The 25153-nt window shown below is 36.8% G+C and overlaps 1 protein-coding gene across 4 annotated transcripts in view; it reads right to left on the bottom strand.

Moving 5' to 3' along the window:
* Nucleotides 1-25153, bottom strand: part of RNF123 (ring finger protein 123) — a 118365-nt gene that overhangs the window by 72844 nt on the left and 20368 nt on the right. For all 4 annotated transcript variants that reach the window (XR_014025079.1, XR_014025080.1, XM_081317386.1 and 1 more), the window contains exons 11-26: nt 22356-22487; nt 21565-21667; nt 19481-19585; nt 18242-18367; nt 18050-18142; nt 17305-17378; nt 14386-14503; nt 13958-14057; nt 13240-13301; nt 11372-11443; nt 10135-10255; nt 9325-9426; nt 4808-4914; nt 3107-3299; nt 2135-2280; nt 1427-1510 (exon numbers count right to left, since the gene is read on the bottom strand). Coding sequence is in view for 2 of the 4 variants with exons in the window: in XM_081317386.1 (XP_081173512.1) it covers nt 1427-1510; nt 2135-2280; nt 3107-3299; nt 4808-4914; nt 9325-9426; nt 10135-10255; nt 11372-11443; nt 13240-13301; nt 13958-14057; nt 14386-14503; nt 17305-17378; nt 18050-18142; nt 18242-18367; nt 19481-19585; nt 21565-21667; nt 22356-22487 (1738 nt within the window). In the remaining 2 variants the exon portion in view is untranslated. The remainder of the gene's footprint in view (nt 1-1426; nt 1511-2134; nt 2281-3106; nt 3300-4807; nt 4915-9324; nt 9427-10134; nt 10256-11371; nt 11444-13239; nt 13302-13957; nt 14058-14385; nt 14504-17304; nt 17379-18049; nt 18143-18241; nt 18368-19480; nt 19586-21564; nt 21668-22355; nt 22488-25153) is intronic.

Consider the following 25153-nt stretch of genomic DNA (forward strand, 5'->3'; position numbering starts at 1 on the left):
TCTTTTACTGGTTTCATCTATCAGAATCATGACAGTTGGCTTATAAGGTAGTCTTTAGATTAGAGATTCTACCTTCACATAGAATCAAACGAACAAGTCTGGGTTAAAACTGGGCTTTGGTTGTATTTGTGGCACAATGGCAAAAAAATAATAATTCTCAGGATGACTGGGGCAATCATCAACAGCAAAGGAACATGCAATCAAGAAATATGTTGCAGGCTATCACTTGGTAGAGCAGCCAAAGTGGCCTTGGAAAAGATGTTCAAGTACCATGAAGTATTTACAAAGATCAGAGTAGTGTAGGCAATGGCACTGTTTGTGATACTTTATGGAGGTGAAAGTTGGATTTTGAACAAGAATAATGGAAAAATTAGTAATGCTTTTGAAACTTTGTGCTGGAGAGAACTCATTAGAATACCATAGACAGTCAGGAAAACATATAATGGATAATTGAGAAAATAAAACCAGAGATTTCACTCAGGTCACACAAGACCAGGCTCAAATTATTGTACTTTGGACATAACAGGCAAAGGCTTAGCTCTCTGGAGAAGCCTCTAATGTTGGAAAAAGTGGAGGGAAAAAGAAGACGAGGATAACCAACAGCAAAGTGGATGGGCTCAGTTACAATGGTAATGGATGCACCATTGGAAGGGCCATCTTAGGGACAAATCATCATGGAAACATCTATCTGTGGTGATCAGTACCAGTAATACTGACTTGATGGCACATAATCAATTGTATTAAATTAGAAATCCATAAATTCTAACATAATCACGTTAGGCTCCAATGAATGGTGAGTCCTTCGGGAGAAGGGCGGTATACAAATTTAATAAATAATAATAATAATAATAATAATAATAATAATAATAATAATAATAATAATAATAATAATGACAGAACCACAGCTTTGTGAAAAATTACACAACGATCTTAATATGATTAAGAAAAAAAATGGATTGCTAGATGACACAATTGAATACTTGGGAATAAGATGAGAGAATACAAAATGAGTCCAATTACAGGGTGTGGAGAGAGAGAATATTTTATTTCCTCCTCCCCCTTATCTCCTGCCTTTAATTTACTTTCTTTGCTAATTTTTACCCTGTTTCTGGGCTTTGCACAATATTTCACAATATGTCAGTCACCTTGGCCAATGCTCAAGGTAATATACGTCATATAAAATTCAGAGAGAACTAGAGAAATCATGTGAAAAAGAAAGCATGCCCTCTTTCAGGTCTATGGTCTATGGACATAGTAAAAATCATCTTTCTCACTGTAGAATGATGGACTTTAAATTGTTTGGAAATAGCCTTATAACCCTTCCTAGATTGAAGGGCAACAACAATTATTTCTCTAAGATCATTGCTGATGTCTATGGCATTGTGTTAACACACACTTCAATGCTGGAGACCAGCACACTCCTTACCCTTTCTGGACATCGGCTGATCTTTTCTTCAGTATCTTTCAATGCCATAGCATACTCATTCACATCATCAGAAACACCTACCATCTGAAATACAATTAAATGTCAATAATACCAGCTGGAGATTTCTTAAGACATTAAAGAAAAAGATAGGATATTTACCAAAGGTAAAGCAAAAATGCTGAATGTGATTAGACTGGCAGCAGCAATATTTTGGAATGCCCAGAACCAATTTTTACCAGTACAAAATTAGCGTTTTGAGGACAACTGCAAAACAGTGACAGAGCCCTGTTGATGGCAGGCTGCTGTCAACAGCAACAAAACAATACGCTGGAGAATGTTCTCTGGCAGAATGACTTCCTCCACTTGTTACTTTCTCACTTGGAATCCTCCTTGCCTTTAAGTCATTTTCTATCAGCCAGGTTTGTTTCTAGTCTTGGGAGTTTAAGATCCTCTGCAGCTTCTGCTTCTCAAAATGAAAAATATTAGATAGCTATTGTTTTACTGATTCTTGGTGACCAAAGACATCAAATAACATGGCTCTGTCATGATAAGATACAGTATGAGGCAAAAAGTAGGTGAACAATTATTACAAGTTTAGCACTTCCCACACTTTCTCAGTGGATCCTTGTTTCTTTATTAAGTGAATTCTCATCCCAGTTGTAAGAGTGAAACAGAATTAGGAACTTCACTAAAATGAATCCTGCTCACCTTACCAAGCTGCTGATGCACGCTGAGGTTGTACATCATGACTATTCCATCCAAGATTTCCAGGAGAGAATTCTCGGTAATTGGTTGATCCGGCTCTTCTGTAGGTTTCCCCAATAGAAGACCTTCATTTCCACGGCTACCTTCAACTGTCATAAAAACAAACAAGAGTTTCTAAGCAGGCCACTGCTAAGAATAAGAATCTGTTAATTGTGAAAAGAGTACCTCCACTTTTCTAATGAAAATGTTGATGTTTTAATCATGAATTTCACTCGTGCTACATTAAAACTAAATCTAAATAGAAAAAAGTCTACAGCTGTTTTTCATTCTTCTACACATTTCACTCTATTAACTCTTTCTTTTCAACCTATATTCCAAAGGAATGAGCCTTGCCTCTTTCTCCTCTTCCTCCTCTTCAACTTTGTTAGAATAATTAAATTTCATTAATTTTCTATTCTTTACTTGCTACTCAAAACCATCTGCAAGTGTAATATAGTTCCCATAATCTTTCAGGCAGAAGGCACAAAGCTTGCATTCTAGTCATAGAGTTCCTTATAACACACCCACATACCAACTAAAAAGAGGTATAGATCTTGTCCTTCAGCCATGAAACACATTCCACAGTAAAACCATTCTACTTTTGATGCATTATGCAAAGACCCAGCTCACCTGAAAAGGCACTGGGAAAGAAGTAAGAAAAGAGAAGGATGAACAGAGCAAGATGGATGGCTCACTTACAGTGGCAATGGTTTGCACCATTAACAGACTTGAAAGAACATGTTAGGGGGAAATTGTTATGGAAAAAAATCTATGTTGTGGGTATGAGTCAAAAACAACTTGATGGTAAATAATCAATTTGCTTCCACTTGCAGAGTTGTGCATAGCAATGATTTGGAGGGTTCCCCTCCCTCACCTATATTTTTTATAATTTTCTTTAGTACTTTTATTTTCAGAATACAGTTATATATAACTCACTGTCCTCCTCTGTTCGTTGTTCCATGTTCAATGTACGGACTTTAACCTTCTCTATGGAACCTGGTGATCGTCTTGGGGTCATCAGGCTCACAGCTGCAGTACTGAGAAAACGATTAGCTCGCCCTAAGGTGGGAGAACTGAGCCAGCTTGGCCTGGCCAAGGCTCCCCCAATTGCCAGTGCAGCCGCTGGGCGCTGAGAGAGAGGGAAGGAGAGAGAAATGGAAAGAAGGGGAGAGAATGAGAGAAAGAGAGAGAGAGAGAGAGAATGAGAATGAGAATGACAAAGATATGCAGTAGTATTTGTTCAGCTACAACAATTCTTCCTCTCAGTGAAAAAAAGCCAGCTTGAACCCTGCACAAATCTTTGATGTTCAAGTAGATACTCAGAATATTACCATTCACAAAAATGTTTTTTAAAACATTTTCATCTCACTTAAAATTTAGGGAAGATCTGGTGGTCTCACATAGCCAAGTATAACTGGAATAAAGCTACTGGAAAACTATAGTAGGAACCACAGCCTGTATTCTCTTCAGTGTATTACCAATAGCAAAATATCAAAATTTGATAATTTTTTCTATCAATGGACCATACTTGTTTGGTGGACTTATTTGAATCTTGTAAGCATCTCAGAGTCACATTTGTGAGATGGATTAAAATTAAATCCAAAAGAGTTTAAAAATGAAAGGCACATTACCCAGTACCATTATTACTCCCCCTGCAAGGGAAATAGAAGGAGGATGTTTTTGAGAAGAGATGTTACAGTAGTGGCCAAAATTGTGGAAACCTTTTGGGAAAAGTGTATTTTTGAGGTTTGATGGCTAATAACACCTCTTTTTTTGGAGTAGTACCATAAAATTATATATCAATGGAAAGATAATTTAATCAAAAATGTAATGCAACAAAGTTTGTTCAATTATCTGTACTGTATTCTATGAAAAATTATAGCCAAATAAACAGAAAAAGGAAGCACAACTTGCTTTGGTTGATATCAGGTTGCTTTCCTTCATCTGATTGTAGCCAATGAGCATGAGTGTTTAGAGAGCCAATCAGGTGTCATCTTGTTTTGGCAATGAGCCAATCAGACCACAGTAGGATTCAGTTAGTGATGTCATGTATTGAAGCTGAGAGGAGGACATTTGTCAGTGTGTTATGTGATCGCTATCAAGTTGGTTGGGGGGTTTTGTGTTCTTTCATTTAGCGAGCTTGTAAAACGTAATAAAATTAAAGTAATGGTGCAAAGAGTTGACTGTTTGCCCAGAAAGCGATGTAAAATAGTATTTATTAAGTGAACAAGGCTACAGTTATAAAGAAATTAGAAGAAAAATTGGTGGAAACTTAACCAAAGGTGGCATTTCCACTGTACACTTTTCCCAAAAGGTTTCCACAATTGTGGCCACTACTGTATAAATATTATGCCAGCACTGAGAAAGTCTTCTCACTCTTAGCCAAAGGATTTAGTTTCCTTCCTTTGCCTTTAGAACTGTTCCCTAATCCAATACACCTTTGAGTCTGCATACTTCATATCTGAATGCCTTATAACTGTAATGTTATAAGGCTACCCATCTCGGGGTGTTTTTACACACTATTTGTTTTCCTCACTACTCAAGACAATTTCTATAAGCTTATCAACAACTTTTCACCGCTGCTACCAACTTTAATGAAACTTTGACCCATTTAATGCCCCCATTTCTAAGGCTCACTTGTGCTATTGACACTGCTGATTCTTCATCTTCATCAAGATCATCCATTGTCACAGCCTGAAGTTCTGCAGGATCAATTACAATATTCACCTTTGAGGCCAAATCATCTGTGTGAATAAACAGTGCAGTGATATTGCTAGGTATGGTTGCTTGAACACTTTCCTTTTCCTAACTTGATTTCTCATTCTATTTCCCACTAGCAGAAGGCCAAATAGTAATGTAACAAGAAAGATCTAAATAGGATTTGTATACTTCTCGGGATTAACAACACAGGGGAAGAGCAAAACAAAATTAAGCCATCCCGTAACACTTCTGAATCAACATAATCCTATGAATGTGATTATTATTTTGCTGTTTCAGATGCTAATATTTTGGATGGAATGACCCTAATGGGCCATAAGCTTAAATGCTTATTCAGTGCCTATTGATCTTTTTCTTAAACCCCCAAAACATCATAGATTTCTTACAACATTTGCAAACCTATCAGAACCTTTAGTATTATAATATCTGATGTTCTTCTTGCTATACAGAGCTAGGAGGGAGGAGTTGTGAAACTCCCAGCCACTCCTAATTGAAATGTCTCAGGGCTCAGTTCTCTCCCCTATGCTATTTAAGGCTACAATAAGAGCTGCTTGGAGAGGTTAACTATCAGTTTAGGGTGAGGGATCATAAATACGTCATAAACATATTAGCTAGTTATAAACATTGCTCTAGCTGGAAAAGTAGTGGAGAACCTTACCTGGTATCTGAAAGGTAGAGGAGCTAGATGACACAAAGCAAGTTTAAAACTGAAACCTAGCAAAAAACACAGGCACTGTTCTAATGCCTCTATTTCAGCTTTTCTTTGCCTCTAGACAAAGGAGCAGGTGCACAACTTAGGCGTTCTCTTGGGCTCCTGGCTCCCACTTTAACCAGCAGTAGAGGCCATGCCTAGGGAAGCCTCTGTCCAACTCTGGATGGCATGGCCCTTTCTGGAGTGGAAAGTCCAGGAGGCAGAGATTCATGCCATCGACACCTTGAGACTAAACCATTACACTGTACTTTGCTTGGGTCTGCATTTGAAAAATACCCCCAAACTGCATATAGTTCAGAATGCAGTGGGCCACTTTCTGGTGGGTTCCAGATTCACAAACACTGCGCCAGTTGCCAGTAGGATTCTAAATACAATTTAAAGGGCAGCTGTTAACCAAACAACAACAAAAACAGAAACCCTGCAATGGCTTGGCTGCCCGTTATCTGCCCACTCCTTCTGTTTCATTAGGGAAGGGATACTTCGGGTACCCGTCCCCCCCCACAAGTGAAAGGGGTGAAAGCCTAGTGACAGGCCTTCTCACAGGGGCTGCCCAAGGGTAAGGAGGCAACTAATTCCCAGCAATCCAAATGGCCTCTTCAATGTTGAGTTAGGAAGATACTGAAAACTGTTTCATTTTGCAGACAGGGTGGGCCAAATGGCTGCTTTTTTACCAATAAAAGAGAATATCTGTAGCGCAGGATTGAGCTTTGGAGTCCTGGATGCTCTCCGAGCTTGGTTATTTTCTTGCAGACTTTTCATTACCTAACTAGGATGCACTGAAAATGTTACCTAGTTGGGTAATGAAATGTGTGCAGGAAAGCCAAGCTCAGAGAACACCAAAGATTCCACAGATTTTTTTAAATTATTCTTTGGGACAATATGATTTTTTGTTATATTTTTTTAACATGCAGAATTTTAGTCAATGCTTTCACTAGTACTTTTATATTTTAGAAGAATTAGTATATTGTTTCTGGTCTGGTCTGTTTTAAAAATTGTGAATCATCTTAGTATCCTGTGATAGGATATAAATAACATAGTACACTGTTTTGTCCTTAAAAGGGCAAGGACAGAATCAAAAGATAATATCCTATTTTTCTAGGTTTTATATATTGAGTCATCTTATACAGCTTTAAAGGTAATAATTGCATTAGAATGTTCTACTTAAAATGCAACTAAGTCATCGGTTTTTATTAAAACTATTTTTTTCAGTATCATCCAAAACACATCTGTGCTGAGGGTTGTAATTCAGTGATTTTGTTAATGAGCCTGAAATAGGAAATTTTCCAAGGGTGGCTTGTTCTCCTGAGGACTCCCTTTTATTTAGAAAAGCATCTGCAGAATGGTTCAAACTGAATAGCTTCTATTTAAATTTCAAATTAAAATACAGTTTCCAAGAAAGATTATGAGGAAAGAGAACATGGCTTCTGATGGTTATGTCAGATGATCAATTAGCACCTGCCAATTAATTGCCACTAGTGATGTTCAGATCTCAAATTCCTAACAGTTAACAAATTGAAAATATAACAAGGCAGGAATAGCATGGATACCATGTATTGTTTTAGCTTTATAGAGAATTTTTTGTATTAAAATAGATAATTTTTAATGAGGTTATATTTTTATTTATTTAATTTCTATAGCTGTCCATCTCAAGAAGTGACTAAAACAATTCTATCTATCAATACAATATGTGTGTGTGTGTGTGTGTGTGTGTGTGTGTGTGTGTGTGTGTGTGAAGTATTTGTCAAGTCTTTTGAATACCTTGCTATAGTCACAACTTACGACAGTTCATTATTTGTGTAAATTATTCAAATTGCTAATAAAGAATTAGGGAGGCTGATATGGCCATTTCGAACTTATTTTGTTCTCATCAGTCAGTCATACCCTTTATCTGAGATTCGAACCTGGGCTAATTATATATTAGGCAGTTGTATCACATATATCTCCCTTGCTTCCTAGCTAATAAAGAGAGAAAGAGCCTGTGGCCTAGGGGTTAAAACAACTGCCTAATCCCTAATTCTTTATTAGCAATTTGAATAATTTACATGTGTGTGTGTGTGTGTGTGTGTGTGTGTGTGTGTGTGTGTGTGTATGTATATGTATATGTATATATTTATTTTATTTATTTATTTATTTAATTAGATTTGTATACCGCCCTTTCCCGAAGGACTCAGGACGGTTTACAGGGTAATTAAAACAAGAAATACAAAAGTTAAAAACGATTAAAAAAATTACAACAGTCCCTGAAAAGGTAAAAGCCCCCAATTAAAATTAAAATTAAAATTCTCAGCCTGGGCCAGAGAGCTCGAAGAGCCAGGTCTTCAGGTCCCGGCGGAATGAACGGAGGTCGGGGGCAGCTCCACGGGCAGCTGGTTCCAGAGGGCAGGCGCACCCACTGAGAAGGCCCTCCCCCTGGATGTTACCCGCCGGCAATCTTTTACCGGCGGCACCCTGAGAAGACCCTCCCTCTGGGAGCGCACTGGACGAAGGGAGCTTGATGTATAGTGACCAAGTAAAACTGCCATGGATGTTAATGTAGCCAAGAAAGGGGTCCCATGATTGGGCATATAACCAGTCTTCAAGGCCTTATAAAAGACCAACAGGTTGGCTTCATCCTAATCTCGGAAGGAAGAATGTTCCAGAGGGCAGGGCCAATGGCAGAGAAGGCACATCTCCTGTTCGCCACCAACTGACATTCTTTGGCTGACAGAAGTCATAAAATCCCTCACCTGCCAGATGAAATTGGATGGGAGAAGAGTCCTTTAGGTAACATGGCCCCAAGCCATAAAGGACTTTGAAGGTAACAAGCAGTACCTTGAAATGAACCTGTAAGCACACTGACAGCCCACGCAGCTCACACAGCAATGGTGTTACATGTGTTGAATATCCAACATCGTTTTCTACCCATGCATATGCTAAAACTTTAGAATTTGATTATTTGATTATATATTATTATTTGATTTTGTTGAGAAATTATGATTCTATTAGGCCTAGGATGTTACTAAAATTATTTGAAAAATTAATATTTCTGAGATGGATTGCATTCGAGACATATGACCATTTTCAAAAAAGCAATTCTGTCTACTAATAAAAATGACTCAATGTATTTTTCTGTGGCATAGACTTTCAATATTTTGTAATGTTAGACCACAGGTCTGCAACCCGCGGCTCCAGAGCCGCATGCGGCTCTTTCAGCCGTCTCCTGCGGCTCCCAGTCCTCTGCCATGTGCAGTCCAAAAAAAAAAGGTGGGACTAAAAAAGTTCAACCAATCAATTCAAATATGCAGGGTAGGTGCATATCTCGCCTTGGCTCCACTCTTCAGTCAAACCCTGTTCTGTGCATGTGCGTATGTATGCGCATGTGCACACATTTTTTTGCGGCTCCCAGTTTTTCCTTTTGTGAGGGAACCGGTTCCGAGTGGCTGTTTCACTGTTTCAGGTTGCCGACCCCTGTGTTAGACAATCATTAATGTATTTTGTCCTAAAATAGACTCAGAATTCTGTTTAATATTTGGTTAAAATGAGTTTCATTGATGGTTTCACCGCTTTCTATTCTTTCTGGTTGGCTTTGTTTTTTGGGTTTTTTGTATTCTGTAATTTTTCTATTTTTTTTTTTGTGGGAGATGAGTTGTCTAGAAACATGAAATATAAATAAAATAAAAAACTAATATTTTTTAAAAAGAATGATTAAAAACTACACATAACATGCATCAAAAACGTCACTTGCCTTTCAGAGTTTTCTTGAGATGAGATAAGAGCCCCCCAAGACGCTGGAGGTCAAAGTAATCCACCTTCCCATTATAAAAGAGCTGAGGGGGAACATAAGCATCTGCAGAAAATAGATATGTTATCTAGGGTGAAGGAACTAGTATTCTTTGACAATAAATAACTGGGATGGTTACAAATTACATGCAGATTTTTAGGACATGTTTTAGAATACAGCCTGAAAAAAGCAATCTAAGTTATAACTGCAGAATGAAATATACATCGAGACAATAGATTCCTACAGTTTTAAAGCAGAAACATAAAATATTAAATATATCAGAGGGTTTCAAAACTTAGAAAAGGGAGCAGTGTAAATTCAGTAAATAATGTTTTAGAAATATATTAAAGCTGCTCACAAGAGACAACTTTCAAGAACTTCTTAAGGTTATGTGAAATTTTCTGATTTAAGGCAAATACATTTTGGTACAGTTCATGTTTCAATGTCCATGCTAAATTTGGTCAACATTTCAACTTGGCCTCATACTCTGTTTTAACTGTTCTTCTCCTCACTCTTTGAGTAGAAAGTTTCATTGTGAGAAGAGAGAATGTTAGCATTTTTTAAAATGACAATCTTTCTGAAAATTAACTACGATCCTCCTAATATCATAATCTAATTTGTAATTTTGGAATAAAAAAAGATCAAGAATATCTTATCACACCACTCCAGAATTCTTTAAAAGAAATTAGTTTTAGTTGAAGAGTCCATTCTTCAACTTTCAGTCACATGCCAATATAGAGGCTATCAGATTTTTCAAAGTTAATGGCAATTTACCTTCACTATTCAATGCTGATGCATTCTTCATTTTATGTTCATCCCAGTAATGTCTCAAAGCTGCTATGAGTCGATGCAAGAAACACACCATATATTCTGGAGGACATAACACGGTCAGATTCTAAAGGCAAAAAAAGTGCAACAATCCTCTGTAGTTAAACTAACAGTTTCAGGAGTAATGCTAGATATCTCAATTCACTTAAATATGCGTGATGCATATTACCCTTCCTTTTTTGCATTTCCACAAGAGGACATGCCTATTTCCCCACAAAAAATAGCATCTCTTTCTATTTGAAGCAGTGGAATTGTATCAGAAGACATGGGGGGAGGGGGGCAAAACATCTTAGCAAGAGTCCAAAAGAATACAGTATTCCTTGTACTGTCTGCTCTCAGAATCGGCACCACATAGTATTAAAGTGAATCTCTAAGGAAACTTCAAGCTCCCCTAAGCATGGCTAGGACAAAAAAGGGGGGAAATTAACCAGAATCCTTCTCTAACAATTCTCCAACGAAGTACAAATTATGTACATATATTTCAGAATTACACATGAGTGGAATCCATAATATTTCCCCCAATGGCTGTCTGATCTCCTCTTCAAAACCTCCAGTGTTGAAGCACTCATAACTTCTGATCGTTCTGATTAATTGTTCTAACTGTCAGGAAATTTCTCCTTAGTTCTAGGTTGGTTCTCTCCTTAATTTTCATCCATTGCTTCTTGTCTCCACAGCCTAATTTCCACAGTCATCCTTCTCACCTTTTGGAACAGATTTTAGGTAAAAACAGGGGAACATAGTGAAAAATATCTCCCCAAATGGAGACTCTTCCATCTTTTTTTTTGGAGGGGGTGTGTCTTTTGCTAGAACCATTGTATATCATTTCTATTGTAATATAGATTGTAATGTAGGATTAAGCTACTGATGATCTGATTTTACTTTACTATGTGAAATGCTCACCTAAGATTCAACTACTCTAAAAACAATTAAGCTTCATTAGCATCTTTTTTTGAACAATCAATATGTAAAAATATGCCAGACGGATGAATTAGCGAAGCTAACGGAGAAAATAGAACTGCAAGGAGCATCAGCTGGCATGGAATTCATCAGCAGAAAAGTTTTAGAGACTGCTGACATGTAAATTAAGGCACAATAATATCCTTGCTAAAAAGTATACTTCTGAGCAACAAAATCAAATATGCAACAATGGATGAAAAACATAATATTCTTCTTCTTCACTTACCCCTCGATTGCTGGCATTTTCCTGAAGAAACTTGCGGAATTTATTTAGAAAGATGTACCTGGAAGCTCCTCCCTGAAAAAAGAATCAATAACTGGTGTAGGGGAGTCCCATCGAGATTATGAAATATTTTTAAACCAGATTCTTTTGTTTCAGTTTTGGTCTTAAAGAACCTTAGGGAGCAATTTCATATTGTATTTTTATAATATGATAATTTTTATACTGACAGACTATTTTCTACTGTGGCTTTGTTTTTTTAAAATGGTAATTGTTTACAATAATTTCAACTTGAAATTCATCATATACTTTATGATACTGTGTTCCAGTTAATATTTATTTTACTAAACTAGCTTCCAACAACTCCATGGGGAAGCAGGCAGAAAGTTGCAAATCGTAGTCATGTGAGTTTAACAACCACACATGGCTTACTTAAAGACTGTAACTGGGACTGTAAATCAGCCCAGTCACATTATTTTTCACTTTACAACTGTGGCATTTACAACAAAGCTGCTGGTCTGAAAAACAGTCATTAACTGAGGATTACTTGTAATTTAAAAAATTCTGAACAGTGATTATACGAGGGAAATTCAGAAATAAACTTCCATTTGCTTATCAGTGACAGTCACTCGCAGATACAGAACTTTTATTATACACATTAGAAAATTACAACATTACATTACGTTTTGACATAATCACCATTCAAATTGAGGCACCTGTCATAACATCTTCCAAGGTTTGAAATTCCTTAGTAGTAGTCACTCAGCACCAAATCTGGAACTGCTTCAGAAGTTCTTGGGTGCGTCTAGCAGTGTACAGGCGAACATTATTGTGAACCAACACCACAAGGGAAGACAGCATGCCCTGACGCTTGTTATGGATGGCTTATCTGAGTTTTCGTAATGTTTCACAGTAGATTTCTGAATTGATGGTCAAGCCATGCTCCATGAACCTCACTAGCAGTATTTTGGCATCTTCACAATTGGCAGGATTTTCTATGGCACCACTTCCAGTGTGGTGTTGGTTCACAATAATGCTTGCCTGCACACTGCTAGATGCACCCAAGAACTTTTGAAGCAGTTCCGTTGCCATGTTTTTGATCACACACCCCCATAGCCCAGATTTGCCACCAAGCAACTACTACTAAGGAATTTCAAACCTTGTAAGATATTACGACAAGTGCCTCAATTTGAATGGTGATTATGTTGAAAAGTAATGTAATATTATAGTTTTCTAATGTGTATAATAAATATCCTGTATCTGCGAGTGTCTGTCATTGATAACAAAATGGAGGTTTATTTCTGAATTGCCCTCATATTAAATATTACAAAAATCGAATAATATAGACTAAATTTTTGTATTCTTCAACATGATTTCAAAAAAGATTTCTTTAAAAAACCTGAAAGTGTCATATAAGTTACTACGTTTAACCTGAAGAGACCTAACTAAAAACACTAACTTATTCTGAGCAGCACTAATTCTTTGTGTGTTTTTTAAATGTTAGACTTTAATATGACGGCAGCCTGCAGTTAATAGTCAGATTCAATGGAAAGGGCAAACAACATACTTTAAACCAAATTTATTACCTGGATGCTAAATCAAGCATTAGCAAGACATATCCCTCAAAATCAAGTAAGATATTAGATTTTTTTAACAAAGTAACTGTATGTTTCTGCAATAAGGACTCTCAATATCTCATTAAATTAAGCAATGTTTTGTGAAGCTAACAGCAAGGAGTATGGAGCTGCATGGATATACATAGCTTTTAGTTCTTAAAATACAAGCAAAGAAGGGAAAAACTATAGTACAATAGGATAAAAGCATGTTTATATTCAGAATTATTGCAGCCATTCAGTTATTTAAACTGGCCTTACCACACCATGATCTTTATTATTTAATAACAGCTTCAGTATCTGCACTTGGAGTTCTTCCACCACTACAAAAGAAAAAAATAATATAACTATTAGAAACATTGGGTGAGTCCATCACCATGTTCTACTGAGAAACCAATCATGAATTTATTCAAGTCTTATATAGAAACTCTAGAAAGAAAACCAGCCCATTTACATTGTTTCATTATTCTCCAAGAAGATAAATAAAAGTTTTAGTAGGTTGCTCCAGATAACGTTGAGGAGAACTGAGTTGATCAGTATTACATTTGGGAGTATGAAAGCAAATAAAATTGACAGCACTGCAATACCCAGCTTTGGTTTGTACATTTTCTTTGCAGACTGGGATCAAGCTATGATTCACACCGGCAGGTAATGATCATGGTGATTTCAAGCCATAGACACCAATACAGGCGTATTAGCTGAGGAATAACAGCCTTGCATGTGACCTCTAAAATCTTTCATTCTTAATGTGATCAAAAGGGGAAATTGTTTAAAACTTGAAAATTTAAAATATCACAAAAATAGCTAGATTCAATGTAATTAACTGACATGTAAATAATGTAATACATTCTACTTGTTCTATCCATGTATAGCACATATGCCACTCAAATGCCAACTGAAGCCTTCAGCCCATAAAAAGTTGCATAACTCTGATCTACAATGCCACGAAAATCCAAATTTCATAAACCAGTTATTGTACCTTCAATGCGTTTTTTAAGCCGCTGGCACCCTCTCTCATAGGCTCGCCTCCTCAGTCTCTCTTCAGAACTCTCATTCTTCATCTCTTTAGTCTCTTTGCCCTGCATTTAAAGAAGGCAGCAACAGAATTATAAACCTGCTTTATAAACATTGGATATAAAGTACTCAAAACATTCAAAGCCAATGGGGAATTGGGCTTTTAAAAAATTTCTACCAATAAAACATGAATAAAAAAGGGGATGGATGGGAAAAGCTTGGAAACAAGAGCTAAAACAGCTGATAAGAGACAACAACCATCCCCAAAGTGCTTCACTATCACCTGTATAATTTTATTATGTTCAGAATATATCTTGATAAAGTCTGAATCACAGGTGTTAAGACCACTGTGTCATTCCCTGAATCTACCACCTTCAAGATTATATTCCTCACCTCCTTGTTGAAGCGATTTGGCCACCAGGTGGTGGGTATCAACTCCTGTAAGCCAGCCTCCTCCACACGCAAAGGGGACTTGATATAAAAAAATACAACTGAGCGAAGAACATCAAATCTGGAAGGAATTAAGGAAATTGGGTGATAATTCAAGACAAGTGTATCTGTGAATCTAAGTGAAAAAGAACCCTGAAGTGAGTTAAAATAATTTTGCACACCAAAAGTTTTACTGAAATCAGCTCTGTAAGGCATTTGAAATTAAGCTATGAACTGAAATATGCAAATATTGAGTTCTATATGGACTCATTCTAAATAAAGTAACTAATCCAGCCAACCCTTCTGAGAGAAAGCCAATTCCTGAATCAGGAATCTACAGAGCTGAGATTTCCAGCAATAAATTGGAGCATACCTAAGAGTTAAGCTACCTGTACAAATAACTTGACCTAATAGAAGGAAGTTTCCTATATAGCACATAAAGCGGTCTTAAATGCAAATAAAGAAGAATTCTCCACCTAAAAATACCAGAAATTATTTCCTATTTATTAATGGAATAAAACTGTACACAAACTCTCCAGCAAAGAAACTTGTTACATTTTCTAAGGACATGTTTCAACTAAACTCCATCATACTGATCTAAAATTCAAAAAGCTGTTCTAGTCAAAGAAAGAGACTGCCTCCAAGAGTTTTTAGTTTGCCTGTGTCACTAACTGAATGAATGTCAGTGGTGTAGCCCTCTAACCACAACAGAAATCAGCTTATGATAGTTTTCACCATGGAATATTTAAAGAATTGTACCAGTTTTATTTGATATTTATACGATGATCAAGAATTAGGTGTCAGTTAATGTGGCTTCTGTAGGTAACTCCAAATTATTTATTACAATAAAAAGCCAATGCAAATTAGATTTTATTTAAAAACACGTGTAAGCGATGTATACTATAGTATGTCAAATTTCTGTACACACACAACTTTAGAGAAGATCTCAACGTGATTATTTCCTAGGAGACCCTGAAGTAATAATGCAGAACTCAATGAAAATGCCAGTGTGGAATAGGAGTAGAAATGTAACAACCCACTGTAGAGTTCAATTTCAGAAATAATTATATCATGTATGCTTTGGGGAAAGGTAAAGAAAAAAATTCAGAATTTTTTTTTTATTTAGAAAATTAAAACTACTTATAAGCGGAACCAAATGTTTATAAATATGTAAATTAGTAGAAGCACAAAAAGGAGAAAGTTAGAAATTGAATAGCCTTTTTCTTTTTTCATTTCAATTCTCCAATTTGCTATGTTCATATTTTTAACATGCACAAATATTATTAAGTAACAGTACACTAGAGAATGTAGGAGGAGGACTGGCAGAACCTCAGGGTGGAGTCAAAAGAGTAATCAGTCTAGAATCTCTACATAGCCACAGACCAAGCTCACGTCCAACCTCTCTTGAATTCCATTGACCCTTATCAAACATCAGCCTGATGCTAAATGTTAAAAGTAGATTTTTGTGCATAGGCATCATTAGTAACAAAATAGTTAAATTGGAAGTTCATGTGTGGTTCTGATCTTTCATGCCTGTGAGAGGCCTTAATACCAGCTTTAGACAAAAAGCTTTTTTGCACAACAAATACTTTGATGTAACTTGCAATAGTTTGCTGGATGAGAAAGCTAAATAAACTTATACTACTAACATTGATGTTTTAAATCATAATGAATACTGCTAAAATACTTCTCTTTTTTATCTTTAATGAATGGTCTAAGTTATATAAGCATTAATCTTTAATCAATACTGAAAATTACCACTGTATCAAAATATATTTTACAAAAATATAATAAAAAATAAAGAGACAAAAATTAAGCCTAAAGCACCACAGAATCCAATTAGGTATAACTGCTGAAAGGAATAGGAGAAGGTTACTACTTCATTTCCTAATTATGGGCTTCCCAGAGATATCTGGCTGTCCAGTTAGGAGTCAGAGTACTATAGGCTGTTGATCCTAACTAGATCCATCATTAAGAAACATGGGAAAGTTGAGATAAAACTGCACCATAAGGACACAGTTCTCCCTAGTACTGTGCAGTAATTAGTGCATTCAATAGTTTATTGCTCTGAGGTCAAGAAATGGGAGCACTGTTAGAAGACCTGTAGGACCAAGTTAGGGAGAGATCATTTTGGACAAAATCTAGCTATGTGATTCAAAGTCAACAACTGGGTGGCACACAGTAAACAGTTCAAGATATGATAGTGATTTAGTACTTAGATAGGGTGGGGAGACAGCATTATGATAAAGCTGAAGTAAAACAATCTAATCTATGTTACAACTAGTTATGGAAATTTAAAGATAAAAAAGGCATAAATATTCTCCAAAGATTTCCTATCGTAGCAATATTCCCCAAAAGTGAAGGGAAATAAAATTAGGGTAATATAAGGGAAGCAATTATCAAACTTTCAATTGCTTAGGCATTCTTTGATTAGAATCTTGTCATTTCCTCATGTTCCAAGGATTCTGCCCTAATATTTATATCTCGAACTTCAAAGAATGCTGCCTGAAATACATTTACAAATTAGTTGTCAATGACAGAGCTTACCAATGCTTGATTCAGCAGAAGTACTTCAGAATTTGGTTGATTCAACAGAAGCACAAATGCAGCACCTGACTATGGCTCAATTAAAGCACTCACATATATTTCCAGGACCGTGACATAATCCTGGCTCTCATACACTGAACACACACTTCTGAACTCAATCTGAACTAATGCATGGCCTCATCAAGTTAATTATTATTTGAAAGATAACTCTCACAAAACAGGAGGACATTATTTTACATTTAACATAGCCTATATTTGGAATAATCTGATAATGTCAGTGAATAAGCATCACTGAGAAATCTAAACAACTATGAACAATATATAAAAAAAGGATACAAGACATTATGGAGCAGGTATTTCCTGGATTTCTCATGTTTTAGGATAGCAATAGTAAGGCGAAGATAATGGATCTGGGCAGAAAAAAAGAGGAAAAAGGACAATCAATTTATAGAGACCAATGCAGGTAATCCTTGATTTATGACTATGACAGTTCATAGTTATAACGGCTGGAAAAAAACTTATAACCTGCACTTGCACTCATAACCATTGCACCACTCCTGTGGTCAAATGATTACAATTTGGGGGCTTGGCAACCCGTCTGCATTTATGGCCAGTTGCAGTGTGCAAATCATATGAATGTGATTTGTGACCTTTCTTGCCTCTTTCCAGCAAAATGCACCATTGGGCAGCTGGATTTGTTTAACAATTGTATGTGATTAATACTTAACCACTGTAAAAATTGTCATAAAATCAGGTCTGATTTATGACCACAATGACTTACTACAGAAATTCCAGTTCTAATTGTGGTCATAAGTTGAGGACTACCTGTAACGTAGAATTCTTAAATGATTTAGAACATTCTTTTTCAAACTGATCCCTGATGCAAGTTATATTAATTGCTATAATGACTAGGTGACATGACCACTCATAGCAGTATGTTGACATCCAACACATTTGGTGGGCATTTAATAAGTTGAGATTTACAACTCATAGGTTTGTAATCAGGGAGAAAAAATTGTCTCTCATGCTGTCTTTGGTATCAAGAATTTTTTCTGGTATGTCACAAAATAATATCACTCACCTGTAAGCCAAGATCAGGAACTATGGGAGAAAAGCGGTATGCTCTGAGCAGGGACATCAACAGCTGCTTGAGGCATTCGTGAACTTCATAATCCTGAAGAAAAGAAATAGAAGACATTTACACTAAGTAGCCCTAATGGAGAACAGAAGCAGCCCAGAATTATTAGAATTCAAAAGACATAATGAAACTCACCTCCATGAGAAGCCACATAAGATCCAGTAACTGCTGAATAAGAGGATGTGCTTCTACAGCTCCTCCCCCTTCCAAGATTCCAAGCAGGAAACTCATGAGCACATCTTCCACTAAGTACACTTTGCACTGTACAAAAAGAGTCCTTAAAGTAGCAGAACTGAGAATGACCACCATACAGACCAAACCAAGTGATACAAAAATTAAACCTATACCCATGCTGCAGTTTCATGAGAGTTCATTTAAAAAAATATCCTGGGATGTCATGAGAACTGTAGGGTGCAGTCTACTCCACAGATTACTTCCTCAGTCTAGTGCCATATTTCTAAAATAGTACAATTCTTCTCCTACAATGTTCCAGATATGTATACAACTTTTGTTCCTTCCCTTAGCAATAAACCTACACACAAGAAGAAAATACACCATTTGCTGTTGTACATGGCAGAATGCAGCCTTTTTGCTGATGAACAAGATGTAATTCCTTCCTGGAATTAGTTAAGTTGGACAGGGGAGTTTTGTGTTACAGTTTGAAGGTGAGGGGATTTTCCTAATTAAAAAAATACATAATAGCACTGCTTCTCCTTATTTAGGCACTTCATATATAAAGAACAGCACAAAGTAAGTTTTATAACTTCACAAAGCTTGCTTCTTTTTTTGAGAATGAAACTGGCTGGCAACAGACCTCAAAATATAGGAAAGAAGAATAAATAAAACCCAAATTTATGTTCACAACCTTAGGAATCACCACTTTTAACTGAAACATGTTCCCCATAACCTTCTGAAAAGCAGGTCATAAACCCCCCCAGTAAAGGAAGAGGACCTGATCTTTTCTTGATCCCAATAATTCAGACACTGATTGGAAAGGATAAAAGTTCAGTTGCAAAGACCATATTCTGAGGTTTAACCTGCAGCAAATCCACATGGAACTAGAAAAAGCATACGTCCAAAATCAAGGAAAATTACTAATAATCAATGTAGATGGGGAAAGCAAATTTGTGTTCACTACATATCAAATTCTCACGATCCCTGATATAAACTGTAAGTGATTAGAATTTATGGGTATTGATATCCAAAATAGGTTTCTATTTTGCTATCTCTGGAGATATCATGGAAAAATGCAACATTCTGTGTCATAGTGCGAATGATCTCTGCAACTGAATAAACAAAAACAAGTCCACTACTATATTAGGTAGAAAATCCTACAATGAAAGAAATCTTAAGATATAAACTGAGGAAACTCACCATAAGAGGGGCAAAATTATTAAAAATGTGTGCCAGGGTGACGAGTATTGTTGGTTCCCCCTGGAGTTGCCAGGTGGAAGAGTCTTTTTCTACCAGCTTCCCTTCCTGAAAGAGAAAACATTCAGGATTGCACAACTTTTTAAATAGATCCTTAATTTACATGAATTTTCTTAAGGAAGTCCTTGAAACAGGTCTCTAATTCAGAAATACAGGATAGTTCCTTACAAAGGCAAAAAGTTCATTATCCTGACAAATCTGGCATTATCTTGATACTATATAGTGGTTACTTGAAAGATTTTGGCCCTGTAGTCCCAATACCAGATTATTATTATTATCATTTATTCAATTTGTATACCGCCCTTCTCCTGAAGGACTCAGGGTGGTTAACAGGGCATATATAAATAGCAATACAAAAATTAAAAAGAAATTAAACAAATGCCCAATTAAAAATTACAATAACAATAAAAACAGTAAAAAAACCCATTAAAAAACCCTAATGTTCCCCATCAGGCCAGACCAGCTAGTTCAAATAAGTGGGTCTTCAGCCCGCGCCGGAAGGAGCGAAGGTCCGATGCCATCCGGAGCTCAACCGGCAGTTGGTTCCATAACGCCGGAGATGATGCCACTTTGAAAGATTACTACGTGCTATATTTCTTTGAGTTCAGCAATTCCCTTGCACCTAATGCTGTTCATTATTACCTGCTATTTGCAGGGGAAGGACAGATAAAATCCAGTTACTATTACATACAGCATAACACGATACCCAGCTTTACATTCCCCCTCCCCCCCAACTGAAACAAATGCTGCAGTGGAGTTTCTGATTCTGTCCAGATGCTGTGGGGGATCTGAATGGAGAACAGCAGGCTAGCAAATCTAAATGGCTGTTGACTTTTGGATCCCCTGGATCTCTTATTCCAGGTAAGACTGTGGTACCCCCCAGGAGGCTGTGGTACCCCCCCAGGAGGTTGTGGGATCCTCCTGCATTCATAGCTTCTGCTTGAAGAACATGTGGCAGCTGTGGCCAGAAGGGGTTTCATACGAATTCATCTTCAGTACCAGATGTGCCTTTTCTTAGGCCAGGAGCCCAGCTTAAGGTCACTTACACTTTAATTTCCTGAATGGGTCACTGCAATTCATTCTACATGGGCCTGTCCTTCAAGAGCATCTGGAAGCTGCAGCTGGTACAGAATGCAGCAGAATGGAGAGTTATGAATAGCCTTGGTGTATGCATGTTGCATTTTCTCCACAAGCTTACATTGTTTGCCAGCGTGCTTCCAGGTGCAATTTAAGAATATTTACATGATCAGCTCCTTAGATCCAGCAGACTCCTGTTAATTCAAAGAAATCTACAGGCGGTAGGAAGCAGGACTTTTCAGTGGTTGAACATCATTCCCCCCAAGAATAGATTGGTACACACCGAACCAGTCTTTCTGAAGGCTCTTTTATGGTTGTGTTCCTACAAGACTGCATAACCTATAGGAGTTAGAGCCTTTGATGTGCTATGTGGTTTAGACTGGTTTGGTCTTTTGACTGCTGCTATTTTACTTTGTGTTCTGTATTGTTTTTAGCCTGCTGTAAGTTGCCCAGAGCTGTTTTGTGGAATGGACAGCTATGTAAATTGAAGATTTTACTTGTTTCATTTCATTAGATTTAACAAATTAAATACAGGATGGCAGCATGCCTCCCCATTATTCACAACCATTCCAAAAACCCATCTAATTTGAACCTTAGGCATTTCCTTTTCATCTTACTAATATTTCAAACTCCAAATATAGTTCCACAGAGCCTGCATATGTGTAGCAAAGGGACATTTATCATACTCATTTTAATTTTTGATATATACATGTACACACTTGAAGATAAGAAAGCTTAATCTTCATAAAATAAGACAAATCTTCAAATGCTATTTTGTTGTGTTATGAGTGTTCTATTACTTCATTCTTTGAAAGTGGCTGAAAGAGCTTTGGTTGAATAACATAAATATTTATACACTACACACACCTAAATAAAATAAATTTAAAATAAATTTAAGTTTCTGATAGAACCATGTCTAAATAAACATAACACTGAAAATACCATCTTACCGAAACATCTATGTTAATAACATTGTTGAGGTATCCCAGGAGCTTGTGAGCTTTCATCAGATCTGCAGCTGGCTTATCCTGTAAGGGCTGATATCCCTCCACTGGATATGTAGGGAATTATTAAGAAATATACTGGAAAGCAATTTACTTCTTTGAGCCTGGGCCAGAAATAGGCAGTCTTTCAATGGGCAAAGTCCATAAAGAGCAATAATGCCTTACAAGTGTGACTGCATCATGCAGTGGGCAAAGGAGAGATTTCCTGAGGGTGTTTTTTTTTCTGGATTCAATTTTTAGATAGTTGCTATTCTTATTTTTTTTAATTGCCAAGTGTATTTTAGGTGCACACTATAGTGTTTGTGTCTTCCCATCTTAAGGAGCAAATGGTGGGAACTGAAAATAAATACTGGTAGGTTTAATTTTACCATTATCCTTATGAGTCTCTGTTTTTTCTTAAAGCTCCACATATCAGAAGGGGAAAAAAATCTGGCACATCTTCTTAATCAAAAGCATGAGATGAAATCCCCTACCTAAATTTCAGCTCAGGTAAAAACTTATTAGGTGTTCCTCAATTAAAAAACAAACCTTATGTGGTTATTCTTCAGTTTTAGTGAGTAAAAAGTAAAATATGTTCAAGATGCACTAAGAAAGTATTTTTTCTAGGTATTATAACTGTAAGATTCAATGGATCACTGAAAAGCTAACATGAACATAAATAAGGGAAAATAATACATTTTAGATATTGACATTTCTCAGGAAGAATTCTTCCACTGTTTGGTTAAAACCATTTTAAAGGATATCGGAGTGGGCGGCTGCCAAAGTTAAAGGCAACAGATTCCTTGAATGACAGACTGATGGCAGGGAAATAGGCCATGCCAGGGCCTCTTGAAATATTATCAAAAGCTGTCCCCAGAGACACACCATTCCTGAAGGGAAAAAAATGAAAGAATTTTTTTACAGTTCATACAATTTATCATAAAGGATTTATATGGCAGTCATGAGAAAAATGCAGAAGTATTCAAAGCCATGTAACTTCTCCTCCCCCAAGAAATATAAAACAGATTCTACAGCCTAAGGGCAGAATTTGCTCACCCATTGCTATGATCCAGACCTGGATTTTATCTCCAAAGGTAAATTCTTGCCAGAGTCCTAAGATTGTATTCAGTCTCAGAATGCCACCAAATGATTTAGACCTATGCCATTTTCTCTGCAGAAGCATGTGTGTCTAAATAACAAGCCATTCTATAATCACTTGGCACAACTGTCGGAACAATCCATTTAGATTGTTGCTTAATTTTTAGCTTTCTCAGTATTATTAAGTTGGGGATTTTGCATTAAGGGAATCTATTCTTATTTTTAGTTGCTGCATCAAGTATATCAGATTTCCTAAGAACCGTATAGTGGCATATGTATTTAATGGAAGGCAGAACTATCTTCATCAGCTTATACTGCTAAGATTAGACCAAGTAACTAAATTTGCTTGCCTTCCACTTTTTTTTATTTAAATCCATAAGATCATGGGTCAGAAGCCTTGTTTTTCAATCTTGTATAACTCTTAGAAAAGGTTTAGGCAATTTTTTCCCATGGCAAAGTTAAAGGACAAAATGGGTTTGTGCTTCTGCAAGGCTAAAGGCTCCTATTTTGCATCTTAAAATGTGCCCCTGAAAACTAAAACATGCAGGCCAAAAAATTTAGCTCATTAACTCAAATGGCATCACCAGTCATGTCTCCTATATAACCAGAGGCCAAATAAAGCCATATTTCTTTTAAAAAAGTATGATTCCTGATCACTAAATATTACCTATCATTGCCCTTCACACATAGTATTCCAGTGAACATTCTGCTATATAGCTACAGTTCTCTGTAGATTTTAGATGATACAATGGTATAGATAACTGCAGTAAATAAGATCTGCTTCTCATATAGTGGCCTATTCAGTGAAGCCTCACAGGAATCATATGAAAGCCCTAATAAGCAGGCATATACATAGAATGAAGGCTACTGCTAAGCTTGTAAGCCGCCCTGAGTCTTCGGAGAAGGGCGGGATATAAATGGAATATATATATATACAGTATATATATATATATATATATATATATATAGATAGATAGATAGATAGATAGATAGATAGATAGATAGATAGATAGATAGATAGATATAGATATAGATATATATATATATATATATATATATATTTGTTTTCGTAGATTCTCGCGGGTGTCTGTATGTGTAGGTCTAGAGTCTCGGGTTTCTTCCCGCGTTCCTTTCATCTTCAGAAAGTTGTGGCGACGTTTCAACGAAATCCCATCCGTCATCATCAGGCCGGAGTATTCCTCCTGCTGCTTTCAGGAGCAATGCGTGGTCTGTCTGTTCCTGAAAGCAGCAGGAGGAATACTCCGGCCTGATGATGACGGATGGGATTTCGTCGAAACGTCGCCACAACTTTCTGAAGATGAAAGGAACGCGGGAAGAAACCCGAGACTCTAGACCTACATATATATATATATATATATATATATATATATATATATATATATATATATATATATATATATAAAAAAGGGACGCGGTGGCTCAGTGGGTTAGGACGCTGAGCTTGTCGATCGGAAGGTCGGCAGTTTGGCGGATCGAATCCCGAGTGCCGCGTAACAGAGTGAGCGCCTGTTACTCGTCCCAGCTTCTGCCAACCTAGCAGTTCGAAAGCACGTAAAAATGCAAGTAGAAAAATAGGGACCACTACGGTGGGAAGGTAACAGCGTTCCGTGCGCCTTTGGCGTCTAGTCATGCCAGCCACATGACCACGGAGATGTCCTCGGACAAGCGCTGGCTCTTCGGCTTTGAAACGGAGATGAGCACCGGCCCCTAGAGTCGGAAACGACTAGCACGCATGTGCGGGGGAACCTTTACCTTTTTATTTATATATATATATATATATATATATATATATATATATATATATATATACATATATATATATATACATATATATATATATATATAATGTCGAGACTCTAGAAAGAGTACAGAGAAGAGCAACAAAGATGATTGGGGGACTGGAGGCTAAAACATATAGGGAACGGTTGCTGGAATTGGGTATGTGTAGTTTAATGAAGAGAAGGGTGAGGGGTGACATGATAGCAGTATTTCAATATCTCAGGGGCTGCCACAAAGAAGAGGGAGTCAAGCTATTCTCCAAAGCACCTGAAAGCAGGACAAGAAGCAACGGATGGAAACTAGTCAAGGAGAGAAGCAACCTAGAACTAAGGAGAAACTTCCTGACAGTTAGAACAACTAACCAGTGGAACAACCTGCCTCCAGAAGTGGTGAATGCTCCAACACTGGAAGTTTTTAAGAAGAGACTGGACAGCCATTTGTCTGAAATGGTATAGGGTTTCCTGCCTTAGCAGGGGGTTGGACTAGATGACCTCCAAGGTCCCTTCCAACTTATTATTATTATTATTATTATTATTATTATTATTATTATTATTATTATTATTATTATTATTATGTCTCACATGGGACTGAAAGAAAGCTTTTACCAATTTTATCAACCTACACTAGAAATTCCTGCTCAAAAATAATCTGTACCAAT

Source organism: Vipera berus (genome assembly GCF_964194415.1).
Source record: "Vipera berus genome assembly, chromosome: 2".
In the NCBI taxonomy this organism is placed as follows: Eukaryota; Metazoa; Chordata; class Lepidosauria; order Squamata; family Viperidae; genus Vipera; species Vipera berus.